At 41.4% G+C, this 18,795-nt stretch overlaps 2 protein-coding genes across 2 annotated transcripts; both read left to right on the forward strand.

Moving 5' to 3' along the window:
• The first annotated feature begins 615 nt into the window (after window positions 1–615).
• pnisr (PNN-interacting serine/arginine-rich protein) lies at window positions 616–7,642 on the forward strand. The gene is made up of 12 exons (XM_063879417.1): window positions 616–719; window positions 1,226–1,334; window positions 1,439–1,615; window positions 2,252–2,487; window positions 2,868–3,030; window positions 3,458–3,648; window positions 3,742–3,882; window positions 3,969–4,068; window positions 4,685–4,738; window positions 5,108–5,302; window positions 5,704–6,778; window positions 7,269–7,642. Exons 2-12 carry the CDS (start codon window positions 1,232–1,234, stop codon window positions 7,300–7,302), a joined length of 2,469 nt encoding a protein of 822 aa, XP_063735487.1. The 5' UTR covers window positions 616–719; window positions 1,226–1,231; the 3' UTR covers window positions 7,303–7,642.
• A 728-nt stretch (window positions 7,643–8,370) lies between these two features.
• coq3 (coenzyme Q3 methyltransferase) lies at window positions 8,371–18,669 on the forward strand. Its single transcript, XM_063878638.1, has 6 exons — window positions 8,371–8,648; window positions 9,867–10,004; window positions 12,926–13,025; window positions 15,118–15,372; window positions 16,809–16,968; window positions 17,912–18,669. Exons 1-6 carry the CDS (start codon window positions 8,449–8,451, stop codon window positions 18,076–18,078), a joined length of 1,020 nt encoding a protein of 339 aa, XP_063734708.1. The 5' UTR covers window positions 8,371–8,448; the 3' UTR covers window positions 18,079–18,669.
• Window positions 18,670–18,795: the final 126 nt, after the last annotated feature.

Genomic DNA, 18,795 nt, shown 5'->3' on the forward strand with positions numbered 1-18,795 from the left:
AAATATACTTAGTTTTTTGTTTAAATAACCAATACAACTTGTAAAAAACATGGAATTTCAGTACTCCAGTAACCTACTGATACTGTACTTAAAAGTAAACTCGGTAGCGTAGATTTCGGCCATTGGCAAATCCACCTTCTCATAAACGTTTAAAGCCAACTGCTCTGAAACCAGGGTCATGCAGAGACAAGCTGAGGGTCTGTTGCTCTAGGCCTGCCGTCATTTGTAAAGGTGTGTGAACTATGTTAAAAGTTAAAAATGTAAGAAATAAAAAAAATACGTTAGTGTAAATCTGTGTACATTCATTGTTTTGTGCGAGTGCGTCTGTGATCTTTGTGACCTTAGTTACTTCTGTCATCACCTCATCAGCATCTGAATGTCTCGCAGTCACTATGATGCCTTTATGGGCAGCTCGAACGTACGGTTTCGTAATGAAAAACACACTGTGAAGTGTAAATTAACTCGTTTGTTAAGAAGGACTGCCCTCTAAAATACACCGAGACAGGCTAAAATGGATAAATGCAATAAATCCATTAGATGTGCTGTGTTATAGGGGGCGATCTATGTTAATACGTTTTATATAGGAATATTCCTGACGGCCTCTGAAGGCAGCAGCGGTGCGTCTCGTTTCACACTTCCCCGGAGCTGAGTAGTTCACTTCACTGGTGCAGCCATTTTGATTCTGTACCGCATCGCTGGAGAGAAACTGTCTGGAAAAGGTGGGGATTATGTTACTCTAAGCAAAGCGTTTGTGTATGTTTACTTCGTACTTTTCTTCCAGTGTGTTATGTATTCACATTTTAAAGCACATTTGTTCACACGATATAATAATTGTGCTAGTATCATTTAGCTTTCGTGATTAGCTTAGCTCACGTAAGCTTGCATTTAGCTCCACAGGCAGCTTCAGAGGTTGGGAATTCACTTGCCCAGTGTATTTCAGTATCATGCGTCAGTGTTGACACTGGGTTATTTCATGCTGCATAGCGAAGGTTTCCAACTCGAAACCGCAAAAATGACTTGCTGCTTACCCGTGTTGCTAAATACAGCTAGCTGCTTAGCTACATGTAACGTTAGCTTTCATCTTGTAGCTAACAGTCGCTCTTTTCTGGCCACTAAACGCAGTGTAATGTTACTGCGCACAAACTGCAGCAGCTCTAGTCATGTCAGCAGAAGAGGTGGCGATGGTGCAAATAAAGTGTAACTCTAGCTGGCCTGTGCATTTCAGGTGTGAATGCAGAGGAGAGTGATGTGGGACCAGGGAGGACAACCCTGGCCGCAGTGGCCGCTGAGCCAGCAGCAGTGGATGCAGTCTTTCCAGCACACGCAAGATCCAGGTGAGTGAGGGATGCAAATGCACCATGACAACATTTTTTTCAAAATATGTAAGCTTCTACAGGGCTTCTTTGCACAATAGACCTGTAATACTGTCTGTGTGCAGGTCAAGTGGACTGGGCTGCCCTGGCACAAGCATGGATAGCCCAGAAGGAGACGACAGGACCAGAGCAGCCAAACATGCAGCCCAATGGCCAGGACATCCCAGGCCTGGAACCAGGTGGACCGGGCAACCATGGTGCCTTCCCTGGCGACCCGGCATTTGGCAGAATGTGGCAGCCAGGTACAATTTTAACCCCATGAATCTTATCAAGTAGGGACGATATGGAAACATATAGGACTATTATGATTGTTGATTGCTCTCAAAACACTTTGTTGACATTCCCATCATGATCCAGCCAGTCTGATTTAAGATGCCGGGGGACCTTGTGGTGTATGATTGGTTTATGTAAGAATTATTATTTGTTCACTGATAAATTGTGTTACCTAGAAAAAATACACATCTATCAGTGATGCAAAAAATATTTAGTCAACCAAATGGAAGATACATTCATTCCAGTATTTGTGCCATTTTAAGCACATTTTTATGATACTTTGTTTAATATTTAATTATTATATCCAGGATTATCGTGACTTGAAACTTTAAAACTGTCCAATGCCTAATAGCAAGCTTTTTTTCATAATTTTTGTGCTAGTTTTTTTTTCTCATTTTGGTACTGTAATGGTAAGTCAGGAACAGCTAAGGTGATTTGTGACATTATTTGTGGTCCTTCGTGTAAATGAACTCGGATAAACAGCTGGATACCAAGTCCCTGTTGTGCAGATGTTGAGAAAAATCTCCAGAGTTGTATATTTATGGTTACACATACATGTCTGTGTTGCTTTAACTTTTGTTTATTACCTCTGTTGTCATTACCAGAATGGGGAATGCATGGCCAGCCCCCTCCTCCTCCGCCCCCTGAACAGGCCTGGATCCCCCCTGGCTCAGGGCCGATGGATGTGGTGAACCCCAGCGAGGACAGCAACAGCCAGGACAGCGTGGAGTTCAACTCGGAGGCCCACCACGGGGTTTACCCCCAGAACAGCCATGGGTATGGGGCACAGCCCGACAGCTACGCCATGGCCCCCATGGCCATGAACCAGTTTGATTATCAGGTATGCAGATGCTATAGTAGAAACTGTTGAAGCGTTTGGGTTTTAGTGTGACAACCAAGTAACACAAGAAGGAGCAAATCCATAGACAAAGAGCCGGGTCCCAGCATCTAGCTGTATCAGTCATTGCTTTCTTGATGCGGTGCAGAGGAAAGTGTTGGCTTGTTGAGGATCCAGCATGGTTTGGTATTGTTTATAAGCTGCTTTTTATTTTACATTTTTAACCAAACAGACATTTTAGCCCAGTCAGGAGTGATGGATGAATGTCAGCTAACCTTATCTGGGGAATAACAAAAACCAACCCCACACCCTGTAGATAAGAGAGGACCTATTGTACTTTCAACTCCCTTTTTAAATTATCTGTTTGTGCTGTCTCTCCACAGCATGGCGCCGCGTCATCCTTCGCCCCCGCACCCACCAGCTTCCACTCCCCATACTGGCAGGGTCCTCCTCAGAACAGACGAGATGTCAGACCCCCCGGCTTCAGAGAGCGGCCCAGATCCCCCATCCAGCTTCCTGTCAAACAGGAGGTCGCAGCAACGTTAGGTGAGTGTGTTTTCACTTTGAGAATAGCCAGCCATCACATTAAGATTATCAGCTAAAAACTGGCGGAGGGGCAGTTTGTGTGTAAACTTCACTTCTACAGAAAGTAATTATCTTAATTTAATTACAGGTATGACATTTTACTTGCACTTAGTCAGGCATACCAGACTGGACATGAAGTAATATTATAAGTACTAATTTAACATTTTATTATGCACTGCTAAAAAGAAGGTATAGTTATGTCTTTTTTCTTAGTTGTCATCCCCTACCTCTTTGCACTAATTAGGGATGCACCGATGCCAAATTTCTTGGCCGATGTTAAGAATAACAATTTTGGCCGAGGCCGGTGTTTGAATGTAATTTTTTTCCACTATTGTTATTCCCCTCTCTGCCTGTGGAGGACTCATTTTGACCTTCATGTCACCTTCAGATGCGGTAAAGAGGCGTACACTACCTGCATGGATCCGAGAGGGCCTTGAGAAGATGGACAGGGAGAAGCAGAAGAAGTTCGAACGAGAGCAGATGGAGAAGGAGCGCGCAAAGATGACAAAAGAAGAGGCCAAAGAGCGCGAGGTCGATGAGGGAGGCGACGGGCCACGAGTTCCCCGCAAGAGCAAATTTGTAAGCTCCAAGGGTTTGGATCATTTTCACCTTTTTCATCCCTGATGAGTTTGCATCCCTGTAAATATCATTCCTTGCTTCTGTGTCCATCAGGATAGCGACGATGAGGGCAATTACAACAATGAGGATGATGAAAAACCCTCCATCAAAAAAGAATTTTCTGGTCGGAGCCCGTCACCTCCTGCAGAGGACAGCGAACCTGAAATGACGGATGAGGAAAAGGAGTTCCAGATGGTCAGTTTGATCTTTTTTCTGCATCTAAACAGCCTATTTTTCAAATGGATTGATTTGAAAAATAATAGATTTTATTCTTTTGTTAGATGTTTATAACAAAAACCCTTCTGACGGAGATCCTTCTCGAGGTCACCAACGAGGAGATCCAGCATGTAGCCAGAGAGACGCACCGCAAAGCCACTCGAGGTCTGCTCTTGTTTTTTCCACTTTTACTTCATCTATACTTGTCACCAAGACATTTGTTGTTCCAATCTGAAGAGAATCCAATACGTGCATAATAATCTCTTTTGAAATGGACTCAATAAGGCCCTGTAAAGTAGGGCAATTGAGCGTCAAACTTTTGGAGTATGTCTGAAATTTAACCATTCTCTGCTAATGCATCAGAAGGAGAGAGCAGAGCTTTTCACAAACACTATTTCTGGTTCCCGGTATTGAAGGTCCTGCTGAAAGACTGTATGATACGAGTGGATAAAGTCTCAGCATTGAATCTGACCAGCATCCACCTTTTAGATACCAGAGACTTCCTCCGCTGAAGTGACTGCATTAGTACAGATTGGTTCTTCCCCGCCTGTGCGACTGTTTGACTTGGATTGTGTGACAGAATTTCGTTTGTTAACCCTCTCTCTTTTCTCCATTTTTTTGGTTTTGTTTTTGTCATTTCTTTTCTCTCTTTTTTTCACCAATGGCAGCTCTTGTGAAAAGTGCTTTATCTGTGACCCCCCCTTTCTTCTCTAGCGACTCTCTTGAGAAAATGGCTGTATGTGTTTTAACATGTTGTTCCTGTTGTTGATGTGAATCAAAGCTCCTGCAAAACAGCTGGCACAGTCAAGTGCATTGGCTTCTCTGACTGGTCTCAGTGAGTATCCCTTTTTCTGTCACCGGGGGGGTGGGATGGAGAATATATATCAAATAAATGGCAGGGTTTTGGAAGGAAAACGGGAAATCGTAGACCCTAACACCCAAAATACACTTATGATTTGCCATCGAAGTGAAATCTTTATGATTAGAAGCATGTTCTTTATCACAAAGTATTCTTTAGCAGCTTTCTTTAAGGGTTATCTGTTTAAGTTTTAAGGGGTTGATCAGGGTGTAATATAACGTTCTTCAGAATTAAGTGCCTTCCATTGTGGATTTTGGGTTGGGATTATGGGCTTTACAGTGAAACGTGCTTGTGAGAATAAATATTTGTCCAAAACTCAACCACCCGGGGGCTCTGTTGTGGCAGGCGGACTCGGTGACTACGGTTCAGACGAGAGCGAGGATGAGGACGAGCGCAGCGTTCGAGGGTCCGAATCCTCCGACACAGATGATGAGGAGCTGCGCCACCGCATCCGAGAGAAGCAGGACGCCTTCCGCCGCAAGGAGCGGGAGGTGCAGCAGCTGCAGGACAAACAGGCGCAGGACGCTCTGCTTGCACGGGGTGAGATATGGTCATTTTCAGGTTCCTATTTTGAATTTAGTGTCTCTTCTGTGACATGTGTCCATGCTTTAATGTTCAAAAAGCTCCAGAGCCCAGAAACCAGAGCCCAGTCTGCTCTGATTGGTTAGCTGGCCAGCTCTGTTGTGATTAGTCAACTGCTCAGAAATGTGTCCTTCCCCTTAGTACAATGTGTTCGAGCTATAGCCAGTCAAAGCATCAGTGATGTCATTATGTTATGATGGGGGGGGGTCTTATAAGCTCTTATAAGTTAGTGCTGTATCAATATCATCTTGAAGAATCCAATCATAGTTATTGTAAAACTTTGTAGTGTTTGTGGTTTATTTTCATGACATGATGTTTCTTTGATTATTTCTAACCTGAGTTTTTGTTTGTTTCCACAGAAGAGATGGCGAAGGAGAGATTGAGCAGAGAAAAGGGGGAATATGATGAGGGCCAGCCAGAGAATACGCACAAACAGGAAGTTAAGGAGACAAAGGCGGAGCCCTTGGTAGAAAGGCGTAGGTCCCGTAGTGAGAAGGAGGGTAGCGAAAGCAAGCACCCGGGCAGAGGGAAGGAGCGCTCGGGGCGAGGCGGCAGCAGTTCACCGGCCAACGGTCACAGCAGCAGCTCCCGCTCCACATCGAGCCACAGCACCCGCCACTCGTCCTCCTCTTCGTCTTATTCTTCCTCGGCATCCTCCCGTAGTTCATCGCGATCCTCCTCTCCGCGTAGGAAGAGGAGGCGTAGCCGCTCGTCCTCCCACAAGGCTCGCAGGCGTAGCCGCAGCCGCAGCTCCCATAGGCATCGCAGCGAGAAGGGCAGGGAGAGGCGGAGGAGCAGCGCAGAGAGATCAGGCCGACACAAGAAAGATCGCAGCGAGTCCAGGGAGCGCAAGAGCCGCAGAAGTAGATCCAGATCCAGAGAGCGGGCCAGAGCCAGGGCCAGAGACACCCGCAGTCGCAGCAGAGAGAGGGAGAAGGAAAGGGAGAAGGAGAGGAAAAGGAGTCGGGATGGCCGAGACAGCAGTCGAGGCCGTAGCAGCAAACACAAGCAGAAGGCCTCCAGCAAAGACAGGGAGAGAAAGAGGGAAAGGAGTCATAGCCATGAGAAAGACAAAAAAAAGAAAGAGAAGGAGTCAGACAAAAAGAAAGAAAAGCCTAAGGTCAAGGAGAAGGAGAAAGGAAGCTCTGCAGTTACAGAGGAGAATGGCAAATCTAAGAAAAGGAAGGAGAGCGACTCGTGCATGGACTCTCAGAGTGACAAACACTCCCGGCAGGATAGCAAATCCAGCAAGAAGGGCTCCGCTAAAGCTAGCAAGAAGCGCTCAGAGTCCGACTCAAGTAGGTCCCCCTCCCCTGAAGTTAGCAAGGAGAAGAAATCCAAAAAATCCAAACGTAGTCGCTCAAGGTCGACGGAAAAATCTCACAAGTCTGGTAAGAAGGCAAGCCGCAAACACAAGTCTAAGTCGCGATCAAGGTAGTATTCTTTTTATTCCCTTTCTTTCCTACTGTATGTTTTCACTGTATGTCTCATTGTGAATTCTACAGAGTCATTTCCAATTAGTATTTTTGAAGTGAATGTTATGGAAATGTACTGTCAATTGCAGTCAAATCTGCCCAACATTGTAATGTCTGAATGAAATAAAGGGATTTAATGCCTCATTTATGTGTTATCTATCATGCACATTTGCCATTCCTGAATTTCTAACAAGTCACAAGATGTCTCAACATCCTAAAGCCAATAGTGTCTTTTTGTAGCTACTTGTTTAGATATGAAACCATTTGTTGCCTTACACTGTGCACTGCAGGGTATATTTTCTACTCTAGAGTCTGCAGAACATTAGATTTTAAGGAGAGTACAGTATGTCTGGTGGGAGGGGGGTATCTGTGCATGTCTATATATTGTAGTCTGCGTGGGTATGTGTGATTGGTGCAGTATTAATTTTGTGTCCACGCCTCTCTTTCAGGTCAACGTCCCCCTCCCGTCGTAGCAGACGCTGAGGAGCACAGTTAACCCTCATGATCTGTGCACTTTACCATTTTAAATTCCATGAGTTGAACAGGCTTGTCTCATTATAGAGGCAATTGTGTAGGTGAACCCCCCCTCTCATACACACGTCTTTCATCTTTGTAAATATGTTATTTTTAAAATGTGTGACTGAAGAAAAACTTCAGACTTTTTGAATGGTAGGAGTTTTCTCTTGTATCATTATGCAAAGCTTAATAAGACTCTGTGGACACTAAAAAGCTAAAGTTGTATAATTTTAAAAACCGTAACAGGATTAACTTTTTCTCCTCAAATCATTATTGTAATATGTTCAATAAAACTGTTTGTTCCTTGTCTCGCCTCGCTGTCTTTTCTTAGTGCTACTTAACTTATAACACCCTCCCAACCATCCCTAAAAAACACATCAATTGCTCAAACTCTCCACATACAGGGGTAGGTCCACTATATACTGGCAACTGGTTTTGTATTTTTTTTTTTATTACACTACTGGAAGCCCAACAGCTAATCCCACTTCATAATGGTATAAAAGCCATTTCCCATTCCAAATATATATCTATATTCTTTCAAACCCATCCAGAGACCGTCAGAAATGATCCACTGGCACCTACTATCCCATGTTGAAGTGAACACAAAAGCACATAAGTCAGAGTCACCTGGTAGGACTTCCTGTGAGGCTTGGCTAAGTGAACATGGTTATGAACAACTCTTTTCAGTAGGGATCACATATCAAAAACTGCTAAAATTGTGCTGCGTTGAATGTGCTGCCATAACGCTGCAATTTAAAGTTAAATGGTCATTTTAATTTCTGGGAAAGTGCTTGAATCTGATAGGAGGCTTAAAACTAACATTAAACATAAAGCTAGTGAAGCAGCAATTAGCAATTATTTAATCAGTTCGTTGGTTTTGAAAGAACCATTACAGTGCAATAGTCACCAATAATTAATTACTCAAATAACAAAACACATAAACTTTCCAGTTAGTCTACTTGTTTGCCTTCGGTAATATTTATTGGCTGACCGGTAGGAACCAAAGTGTGTGTTGTTTCTGCCCGAGCAGAAAAGACATGCGCACAGTCGGTCAACTGAAGTGCAGTGAACAAGTGTTCAGAAGCTATCTGTCAACGAGTGTTTTGACACAGCATGTATGCGAATAAGCTCAGTCGCCTCATGTTCGGGCTGTACAGCCGGAACACCGCCTCTGTGTGCGGGGTCTTCCAGGTCCAGAGAGCGGCAGGACGGAGCGGGTTCAGCTGGACGGCGGTATGTAAACAGCGGACACTGTGGTTGCAGAGGGGCGTCTCTCTGGAGAGCCAGCAACACACCGTGCCATGTCAAATAAGGTAGGCTGCAACACTAACATTACAACAGTCACATTACAGGTGCCACTTAGTTAATGTTAACGTACCTTCACATGTCACAGTAGGGGCAAACAATTTAGAGGATAGGTGTTAAACGGTACCAAGGGTGAATGGTTTAAAGCTCCCAACAGAAATAAAGGTAAAAGTGCAGTGATTTGATAAGCTCAGAGAGTTGTTATGACTCAACTAAATATGGTTAAAGGCTTGGATATTTACTAAGGATCAAGAACAATAGTGGTAACCAAAAAATTGTACATCATCCCCATTTATTTTGATTAGACCACAAACTGACCTCGAAGGGTTTGTGTCAACCAACCAACAGACCAAAACATAAGTAATATTCAGTCGTCAAAAAGTGAGAGCTTACATCTGAGAAGCTTAAACCAGGAATGTCCCCCTTATTCTTTGAATAGTTATTTCACTAATTGCATTACATCCCATACCTTTCAGCAAGGATGTTTTTCTTTGCCAACATTTGGAAGTTCAACCTCAGCTCCCTTTTTAATAAGACTATAATAAACTTTGTAGCCAAGTTATTCAGAGACTAAAAGACTCAAAAGGCAACATTAAAACCCTAGTGTCTGATCCCTGCAGCAACAACAACATAATATCATAAGTCTTCAAATGTTTGGAGCAATTGCTATACAACTATTTTCCTCGTTTCCTTTAGGGTAATTGCTGCTGTATTATTAATTATGTTGCTGTCATTGACCCCCCCCAAACCATTTAGTTTACGGCTGACATTTAAAGGGGTAATGTTTTGAAAATGAAGTAGTTGTACATTTGTGTTCTCTAATACAAAAAACAATTGGACTTTTCCTTAAAAATCTGACACTTGTATCAATTACAATATTGATAATCATTTGCCAAAACAATATAGAATTTAGCATGGAATAAATAATTATAGTTTTCTGTTGTTATCCCTCATAACAACAGAAGCATTATGTTAACACACTGACATTGTAAGGATTTAAAATTCAGTTTAGTTGGTTTAAAGATTTAACACAGTGATGGTGAAAAAAAATATCGATATTAACATTGATATACATTTTGTATATATATACAGTTTTTTTAAAATTGAAGCACAACTATTAATTCCCATGTTGTGTGCGTCATTGTCTGTATTGTGTTCCTGTTATTAAGTGTCAAGTTTAGTTGTTTGCAGCCTTGTTGTAATCCTGTCTGTCTCACCCTGCCCAGCGCTCGCTCAGCCTCCCACAGCACGGTGGACCCGGACGAGGTGAGGAGGTTCCAGTCACTGGCCAGCAAGTGGTGGGATGAGCGGGGAGAGTTTGCTGCTCTTCACTCCATGAATGACCTGCGGGTGCCTTTTATACGGTGAGTGTTTCTACATTATATGCATGCCAATAGTCTTATTTTCAAGATGTCACACCTATGTCACTGTCAACACAGGGTTGAGAGGCATCAAGCAACTGTGTCCAAACGTAACCTGGGGGAGATTCAGCCTTTTGGTATCTGAGAGCAAAAACACATACATTGAAGTAACATGAATTGGAGGTGACAGGATTCCTGCACACATCAGCGCATTCACAACCAATAGTGGTTCAGCTCCTCCAACGCTCCATCGGGGTTGTTTTGGTGCTGCTGCGTCTGTTTTGATTGATAAGATCTGCTCTAGGGGCCCCCACAAGATAATCAGTATTTTACCCCCCCCCCCTTTCTGTGGTCCTGTTGGTGGTGGGGATGATGATGATGATGTGTGTTTGTGGTGACAGTGTGACAGATCCAGTGCCAGTGTGTGTCTGAGTGAGGCTGATTTGCCTGATGCAAGTCCGCCCTCAGGATGTGTCTAAATGAGACCGCTGCTACTGTTTCTGCTGCACCTTTTACTCTCTGACACTCTTACTGTGGTACTATAAAGCCAAATAATGTTCATTTTCTTGAATAGCATGAGTGACTGTGAAAAAAGATAATAGAGTTTAGCTTCCTAAGACAGTATTACTACAATCATAAAAGATAAAGTTGTTTTTAAACTTCACGGTTTTCTTATTTTAGTTTTGTATAAAACAGTGTTTTTATTCCCCAAATCTTAATAAATTGACACTTGATTATCCTAAATACAGCAAGCTACAGAAATACTGTAATGCTGCTTAAGTATATAATATTAAACCACAATGACTTTATTGCAAAAATACTTTGGGCAAAAAATGCACTTCATTTTTTATATATATATATAAATATTGAAGAACTCATTATATTGGAATGCTTTTCCCTGGAGTAAAGCCAAAATATTGAAAAAATGTATTCAAACTAGGGCTGCACAATATGAGAAGATTTCTGCGATAACGTTGTGGAACATCTCAATACAATGTTACACGTGATAATAAAAAATAAAAAAATACAGCGTTTACTTTTGTTTACTTCAATAACATAGTGACATCACTACGTAACACTTTCGCTTCTATTGGCTAGCGCTCCAACACATTGTAGATTATATCTTTAGGGGTGGGGGACATTTCAAAAAGGTCTGTAAGCGTTTGACCAATCACAAAAGAGCTGGCCAGCTAACCAATTTCAATTCATTTAATTTCCGTCTTTATCTCGAACAGATTTAAAAAAATACATAAAAAACCAATGTTAAACAGAATACCGTAATGGTAGAACACAGCATTAAAAAAATAAAAATAAAGTGTCAAACATTTGTATATTCAACAAGAATAATAATGTATCATAAGTGTTCAAAGAGTCAATCAGAGCAGACTGGACTCTGGTTTCAGACAGAGGGTGAAAAGAGGTGCAGGCAGTATGAGAAAAATAAAGAGCTTTTTGAACATTAAAGCAAGGAGACATGTCCAAAGAGAGGCAGAAAACACAAATATGAAACTGAAAGGTGATGTTTTTCTATTTTTTGTTTTTAAATAATGTGATGCATGATTAGAAAAAAAGTCAAATTACTGTTCATTTTGAAAAGCTAAACATAATTTGTTGTATTGCTAGCATTAGAGTTGTTATGCAAGTAATAGTACATCATGAGGAGTTGGCTTGACATTGTCCTCACTCTAGGGTTAAGTAGCTTCTGTCTCCATCTTGCTCTGTGGGGGGAGTGGATGTCAGCAAGCAGATAACCCTCCTTCTTTCACTGTTTGCACGGCTGCTCCTGCACCCCAACAGAGCTTTAATGAGCACAATGCATTACCCACAGCTCAGCCTGTTCTGCATGTCTACTGCCCGGGGCTGCAGCAGTCAGACAGTGTGTGAGGGAGCATGGAGGGAAGGGAGGAAGGGAGGAGGGGAGCACAAGAGCAAGCAAGAAAGGGAGGATGAATCTGTAGCCACAGGATATCTGTTGATGTTAGCTGGCAGACACTAATATTCAGATGGTTGTGACCGTAGACAAAATGTGTCACTCTCATATACCTACTTATGGCCCAAGATGTTCAAGGGAAAGACAAATCAGGCCAAAACTGCATTTCTATAATAGATCGTTTTTTTGGCCACGAAAGTTGTAATTAATGACTGTGCGTTACGGATTTCTTTGGTTACGTCAACCAAAGGGGATGATGCAAGTTTGAAAGAGCTCCATCTGGGCTAATGGCGTACCGCTTCGTCCGTGCACTGTGACACATATGCGCTTTGTAAAGTTAAATGTATGTTTGTAATGTTCATTATTACAGTTTTATACTCTACAGTATATGTAGCAGAATCTATCATGATGTTACTCTGAACTGAAAGTATTCTTTTGGCCTCGAAAGTTGTAAGTCCCAGGCTGAACCGACAAGGTAAAAGGCAAGATCAGATCATTTGACTTATTCAATAAAGAGGCAAGCACATGTTAACAAAATCATAAATGAAAAAGTAAATACATTGTGCATTGCGTGATACAAAGAGCTACCAAAATACTCTCTGTGTTGAACCTGTTTTTATCCAATACTGAGATTTATTTTCTGCATATGTATGCAAATTGGCATATATTTAATGTTAATTGTAGTTTTTTAATGTTTTATTCTTACTATATATACTTGCCGCTAATGTCAATTTGAGTGTGTGTGTGTGTATGTGTGTGTGTGTGTGTGTGTGGTCTGTCTGTCTGTCTGTCTGTCATAATTCCTCACTTACATATTTAGACATAACCCTACATACATCCATTTCCAGGGTGAAAAATTAATGTACACAGTAAATGTTCAGATAACAAGACTTTGTATTTTTGTAACATGACGGGTGTGTGTTGAAAAGTAACAGGAGTAAGGCGTTTGTAGTTTTATTTGAAATTTGACCCAGTTTTCATCGACCTTTCTCAGGGATAATCTGCTGAACGTGCACAGACAGCGGCATCCTGGGAAACCACTGGCAGGACTCAGGATTCTGGATGTGGGCTGTGGAGGAGGCCTGCTCACCGAGGTAGGGGTGTCACTCTTTTGTGAGAAAGATGCAGAGCGAGTGCAAATTAGGACGTGCAGACAAACTACTTTTGCTTTCTCTGTGTCTATTCCCAATAGTTTGAATTGTTGCCTTCACGTCACCTCAAATTCTAGGAAGGTTTTCTGCTTTCGTTGCTTCATATTTCCAGTGCTTTCACATACCAGTGCCCAAAAAACCTCTAGACGTCAGCCCGATCCCCCTCCTCTGGTGATGTGGCTGGTCTCAGTGTGGTGGAGCGGACAGTCGGTCATTTACTGTTGTTTATCTGTTTGTTAGCGCTGCTAGCTGAGGCAGCTTCTGTCTCTATTATAACAGAGGACACACCAGCTGTATGGTTTGATTTGAGAAGACAAAATCAGGCCCTGTTCTTCTGCGGCTCTGTCACACAGGCTGTCATGTTCAGGCGCAGAAACACACACTGAGAAATCCTCAAAGTGTCTGTTGGGATGGCAGCTGTGTCTCCAGGAGTCTCGTCACTACAGCTCTTCCCTTCAGAAGGGATCAGATGTGGGAGGGTGGACATCGGCCCCTGGGCCTGCAGCTCAACACACCAGCCACAAGAGGAGGCTGTAGTTCATATTACATCACTTCAGTTGCTTCAGCTTTTTACCATACACTTTTCTCTATACACCCCTCTTTAGCTCCATATTAAAGCAGTACAACAGCAGAAGTCAATGTGGACTATAATGTGAATCACAAAGCTTCAACTGCAGCCATATTTAATAACATCATCACTTTTAAAACGAATGTAAAAAGTACTTTTTCGTTATATTGTGTATTATACTCTACGGATACAGTATATGTCTTTTCTATTGTGAATGCATATAACCTTGTTGCTTTTAATTTTTTATTAAAATGTTATTCTTAACATATATATATATATATATATACTTAGCTATAATGTTAATTTTAAAGATCTTGACTCGTGTTATGGTTTTCACGGGCTGGAACAAAATAATTACCTAATTTATTTGGGAAAAAAAGTATCTGTCCGTCCGTCCGTCTGTCTATCTTAAGAAAATAAATCCTTCACAAAGGTCCTCAATTTGAATAAGGTGATTGATCGGATTAAGTAATTCTTTATTTAAAAAACAAATACTCAATCTAAAATTTAGGGCACACAAAAACACATGAGGCTCCCAGATAGAATGGAAGGCTTTGTGTTCTCTTTTGAGAATGTTCATCATGTTAGAGAGGCAGGAATGGAGTCTTGGTTAACGCCACAAAACAACATACGGTCTTAATTGTTATTCTCCCAGTTTGTTTGTTAAGCAATACATTGAAAACTGAATTTTCTGACAGTTCTTGCAGAAATTTTACTTGAATAATTATTTACTTTTTCATTAAAACATGGTGATATTTTCTCTGTACTCACTAAATGATTAGATTATTACTCATCATTCGAGCCATAGTTTAAACAAAGAATTTCTGCCAACCATTTTTAAAAAGTAACGTAAAATAATTCTGGTGTATAAAAACTGTAAAAAAAGTGTGAGGATATACATTGTATTTAGTTTTTTAATAATTGTTAGCATTATTTTTTCCTTCTCAGAGTCCTAAGGTTAAAGTAATGTCTGTGAAAGTACTAGATTATATAAGATACATCAAAGAGCAAACAGCTTTAATCTGAGATGTGTGTGATATGGTGTGAGTCTGTGAATTAATGATGGATTTGGTTATAAAGAGGATGATGCAAGTTTGAAAAAGCTCCATCTGGGCTAACGGGCGTATCTCTTCGTCCGTGCACTGTGACATATATGCGCTTTGCACGTGTAAAATTAAATCTATATTTATAATGATCATTATTATTAGTATTAATATTATTAGTAGTTTTATACTATATTTTATGCGTCTCAGAATCTGCCATGATGTTACTCATAATATTCCTTCTCCCTGAAACTGAATCGTTTGTGAAGCCAAAAAAGTGAAAGTATCTTAATCCATCATAAATGCTTAATCCCTTTAACTCGACTATGGGAGGCCAAGAAATTCAATTGTCGAAGGCAGTTGTAAAATAACTGATGTGCAGTTGATCTTGTTTTGACCTGTTTCTCCTCCTGTCCCTCACTAGCCTCTGGGTCGGCTGGGAGCAGACGTGCTGGGTATAGATCCGGTCGGAGACAGCATTGGTACGGCCCAGGTGCATACGGCCTTTGACCCGGACCTCCGTCAGCGGGTCAGCTACCGCGCCTGCACTCTGGAGGAGCTCTCCGCAGAGGAGGAGGAGCATGGGGGGGGCCGCTATGACGCTGTGGTGGCCTCGGAGGTGGTGGAACATCTGGCCGACCTGGAAACATTCGCCTTCTGCTGCGGCCACGTGCTGAAGGTGTGTGCGTGTTCCCCCAGCTGTTAGATCGAGTCAGATATTGCTGCCCCTCTATGTGTGTCTGTGTGTTCACCTGAGCGTGTGCTGACGTGCATATGGTGATCTGTTTGTTGTGTTTGCATCTGTTGTGTTTCACTGGGAATAGGTGAGCATGTGTTTCCATGAGTTTGTGCTGCACTGAACCTTAACCAGAGAGAAAACTGAACCTCAATACTGAGAGGAAAAAAATAACACTGAGAGCAGATCAGTGGACTGCTGAGTGCAGAGGAAAAAAAGACAGCCTAGTCTTCATTCATGTCCAAACAAAATACAGAGGGATTGAGTGGAGTCAGATTCCAAAGGGTCAGTTAATTTCTGATTAATATTCAAGATATTTTGCAATAGAAATCATAATAGGGAACTTATTTTGGGTTAAAATGAATAAACAAAAAGCAACATATGGCATAGTTTACCTATAAATTAGCCCATTTAACTAAATCAAACTATTTATTGCATTCAGCAGAGCTTGTAACATACAATAGATGGCTAGATAGATTTATAGAGGACTACATTTTGATCATATTACCTGAATGAATATATTTTATTTATTTGAATATATTGCAGCGAACTGCAGTTAGTATTTTATTTTATTCTGGTTTTTGTAACGGGTTAAAGGGCCCATTTGCAGATGCACAGTTCACAGAAACTTCTGCTTAGGCTCCTGGAGGTTGCTGCTGGTTTTTAATTCATGCATTTTATTCAGTCTTCATTCTGAATTGTTTCATTATTTATACTATAGTCCACTTTAAACCCTAATTTTGCACATAGCCCATATTGTCAATACTAAGTTAGTTCCCCCATTAGATAATCAACCAGCTAGCTGTAAACACACAACATGAGACATTGTATGTATTTGAAAGCCAATGATTTTTCTTTAGCAAATGAATAGATTCTGCCTACTTATTATGATACCCCTATATTTGTATCTTACTACCCATCCATTTCAGTTAATTACCATAAAGAGTTTTCACCTTGAATATTCCCGGAATGATGCATTCCTATACTTTCTCTTTCTCACTTCTCTTTCACATATATCTTGCTTCAGGGCACCTATGCTGGGTTGCTTTAGCGTTAGTTCTTGTATTGTTTGGATTCATTTGACTGCACTCCTGTGCCTTTATTTCCATCCTCTTCCTCTCTCCTCCCCCCCTTCTGTTGAAATAGTTAATCTCAATGTATTTGAGCCTTGAGGTTTGGCACTGCTGCTTTCTGGATTCTGTGTATCTAATCCAGTCTATAAATACCCTTAAGGACCCAAATAGAACCTAACTTGTGTTCATAGCGCCTGTAAGGAAGTGACGTCATTGTAAAATATGTTTTCTCAAGCAGTATTAGCAGAAAGAGCTGTAAATCGTTTATATTTTATAAACTAAGACTGTTCCTTTCTGTCTCTGCAGCCAGGCGGCTCCCTCTTCATCACAACTCTGAATAAAACCAACCTGTCCTATGCGCTGGGTATTGTGGCAGCCGAGCAGCTGCTGCGCATCGTTCCCAGTGGCACACACGACTGGGAGAAGTTCATCAGCCCTGTGGAGCTGGAGCGCCTCCTGGAGTCCAGTAAGACCCTCCCTTTCCATATTTCCTTAAATAGCACACACAGGATAAAGTTATATCCTCTTTAAAACAACAGATTATGAAGAGTTTATAACCAGTGAGAATAATATTCATCCTGTAAACCCAATCAGAAAATTGTTAACTTTTGTTTGAAGGCCTCATTTATCTGCTCAGAAGAACCACATTTAACATGAAAATAAGTTTAGATTGTTTAGAAAACTTTTATTTTCGCGTCACATACCCTTCCACATACTGTTAATAATTCAGGGGCGATTCCTGCTTGATCCAATTTACAAAAAAAGCAGGCTTAACAAAAGTGACTGTTTCCAGCAGTATAAACAACTTTGTTGGATTTTTTTCTTCAATGACAAAAAAATGTCCAGTCACTGACCAGATGGGATTTGACACATAGGATAATAGAACCTGACATAATGTCCTCTTCCGGCTGTACATGTAAGTTAAATAAATCAACATTTTACTGTCGGGATAAATGAAAGTGACCCTATCATGCTCATTTTCAGGTTCATATTTGTATTTTGTGTCTCTCCTGGGACATGTCTCCATGCTTTAATGTTCAAAAAGCTCTTTATTTTTCTCATACTGCCTGTGCTGCAGCACCTCTTTTCACCCTCTGTCTGAAACCAGAGCCCAGTCTGCTCTGATTGGTTAGCTGGCCGGCTTTGTTGTGATTGGTCAACGTGTTACATAATGTTACATAATGATGTCATTATGTTACAAAGTGAACATGGTTCACATATTATTAACATTCTTTTTTCCTTCAGGCTAATGTCACAGCCAGCTACTAAAATCAGATGCATTACTATGTCATGTGGTTGCCGAGCTGGAGTTATATAATTGGCATAAAAAGAAAAAGCAACGTATGTCTTAGTGCAGCTGTCATGCCCTCTGTAACTGCCCCCCCCTTCTTTTTTCCATCCTCTCTCAGATGGTTTCTCAGTGCAGTCGGTCCAAGGAATGCTGTACAATCCCGTATCAGGAGCCTGGAGCTGGACCAACAGCACGGCCATCAACTACGCCCTCCACGCTGTCAAAGCGAGAGAAGAACCCCACACAGATCAGGCGGAGGAGAACACTGCAGACACACACAGCTGAGACACAGCCGCAGTACAAGTCAGAAAATAGATTCACATTTGTGTGAAGTCCTAACCACCATGTAGCCAGCTGTGAAGCAGCAAATGATACAGAGGTTATTAAAGGAAAGGGACAAACACTGTTGAGGTTGGAGTAGAGATGTAGCTGCACTCAAAACAACATGGCTTTTTCAGCCTTTGCTTTGCTTTAAACAGTGTTTCGTGTGCTGTTCGAGGCAATTGTGCATCCTCTGATTGTGGCTTTACAGCAGTGAAAATGAATGAATTAAAATGAATAAGGCTGCTAATAAGAAATGAGATATCCTGTTGGTTTTTACTGCACATTGGAAATCATTTTTACCATGCTAAAGCATGTGTCCACACACCAGGATAGGACAATAGCATCCTGTGGGATTATAATGGGTCTCATGTGGAAGTATTACATAAGGCAAATCAAGCCTGAAGCAGAGAGTAAGTCATGCCAGCACGATGTTCTTAAAGTGCATGCAGAGTTGAGATTTCTAAACAAAACGGACTGTGAGGTTGATGGCTTTCACAAATGGTAACTTGTGTTATTTGACTGTGTAGGAGATATTAAATGTGTCTGATGAGATTGAAAGCTTCTGTATTGATTTGCAACTAACTTTTAAATTACAAAAACCTAGAAGAGTTTAAAGAAAAAGGACAAAAATAATCTTGTTTTTATTCCCACTTCTTAGATACGAAGATTAGCTGTTTT

The sequence above is a fragment of the Eleginops maclovinus genome, chromosome 3, assembly GCF_036324505.1.
Source record: "Eleginops maclovinus isolate JMC-PN-2008 ecotype Puerto Natales chromosome 3, JC_Emac_rtc_rv5, whole genome shotgun sequence".
NCBI lineage: Eukaryota > Metazoa > Chordata > Actinopteri > Perciformes > Eleginopidae > Eleginops > Eleginops maclovinus.

Excerpts from the sequence above, each read along its gene's own strand:
- pnisr (XM_063879417.1), top strand. The coding sequence starts at position 1,232 with ATGCAGAGGAGAGTGATGTGGGACCAGGGAGGACAACCCTGGCCGCAG. Across the intron at positions 1,616-2,251 it reads TGGCAGAATGTGGCAGCCAG|AATGGGGAATGCATGGCCAG; the intron begins GTACAATTTTAA and ends TGTCATTACCAG. Across the intron at positions 3,883-3,968 it reads AGGAAAAGGAGTTCCAGATG|ATGTTTATAACAAAAACCCT; the intron begins GTCAGTTTGATC and ends TTCTTTTGTTAG.
- coq3 (XM_063878638.1), top strand. The coding sequence starts at position 8,449 with ATGTATGCGAATAAGCTCAGTCGCCTCATGTTCGGGCTGTACAGCCGG. Across the intron at positions 8,649-9,866 it reads ACCGTGCCATGTCAAATAAG|CGCTCGCTCAGCCTCCCACA; the intron begins GTAGGCTGCAAC and ends CACCCTGCCCAG. Across the intron at positions 13,026-15,117 it reads GAGGAGGCCTGCTCACCGAG|CCTCTGGGTCGGCTGGGAGC; the intron begins GTAGGGGTGTCA and ends GTCCCTCACTAG.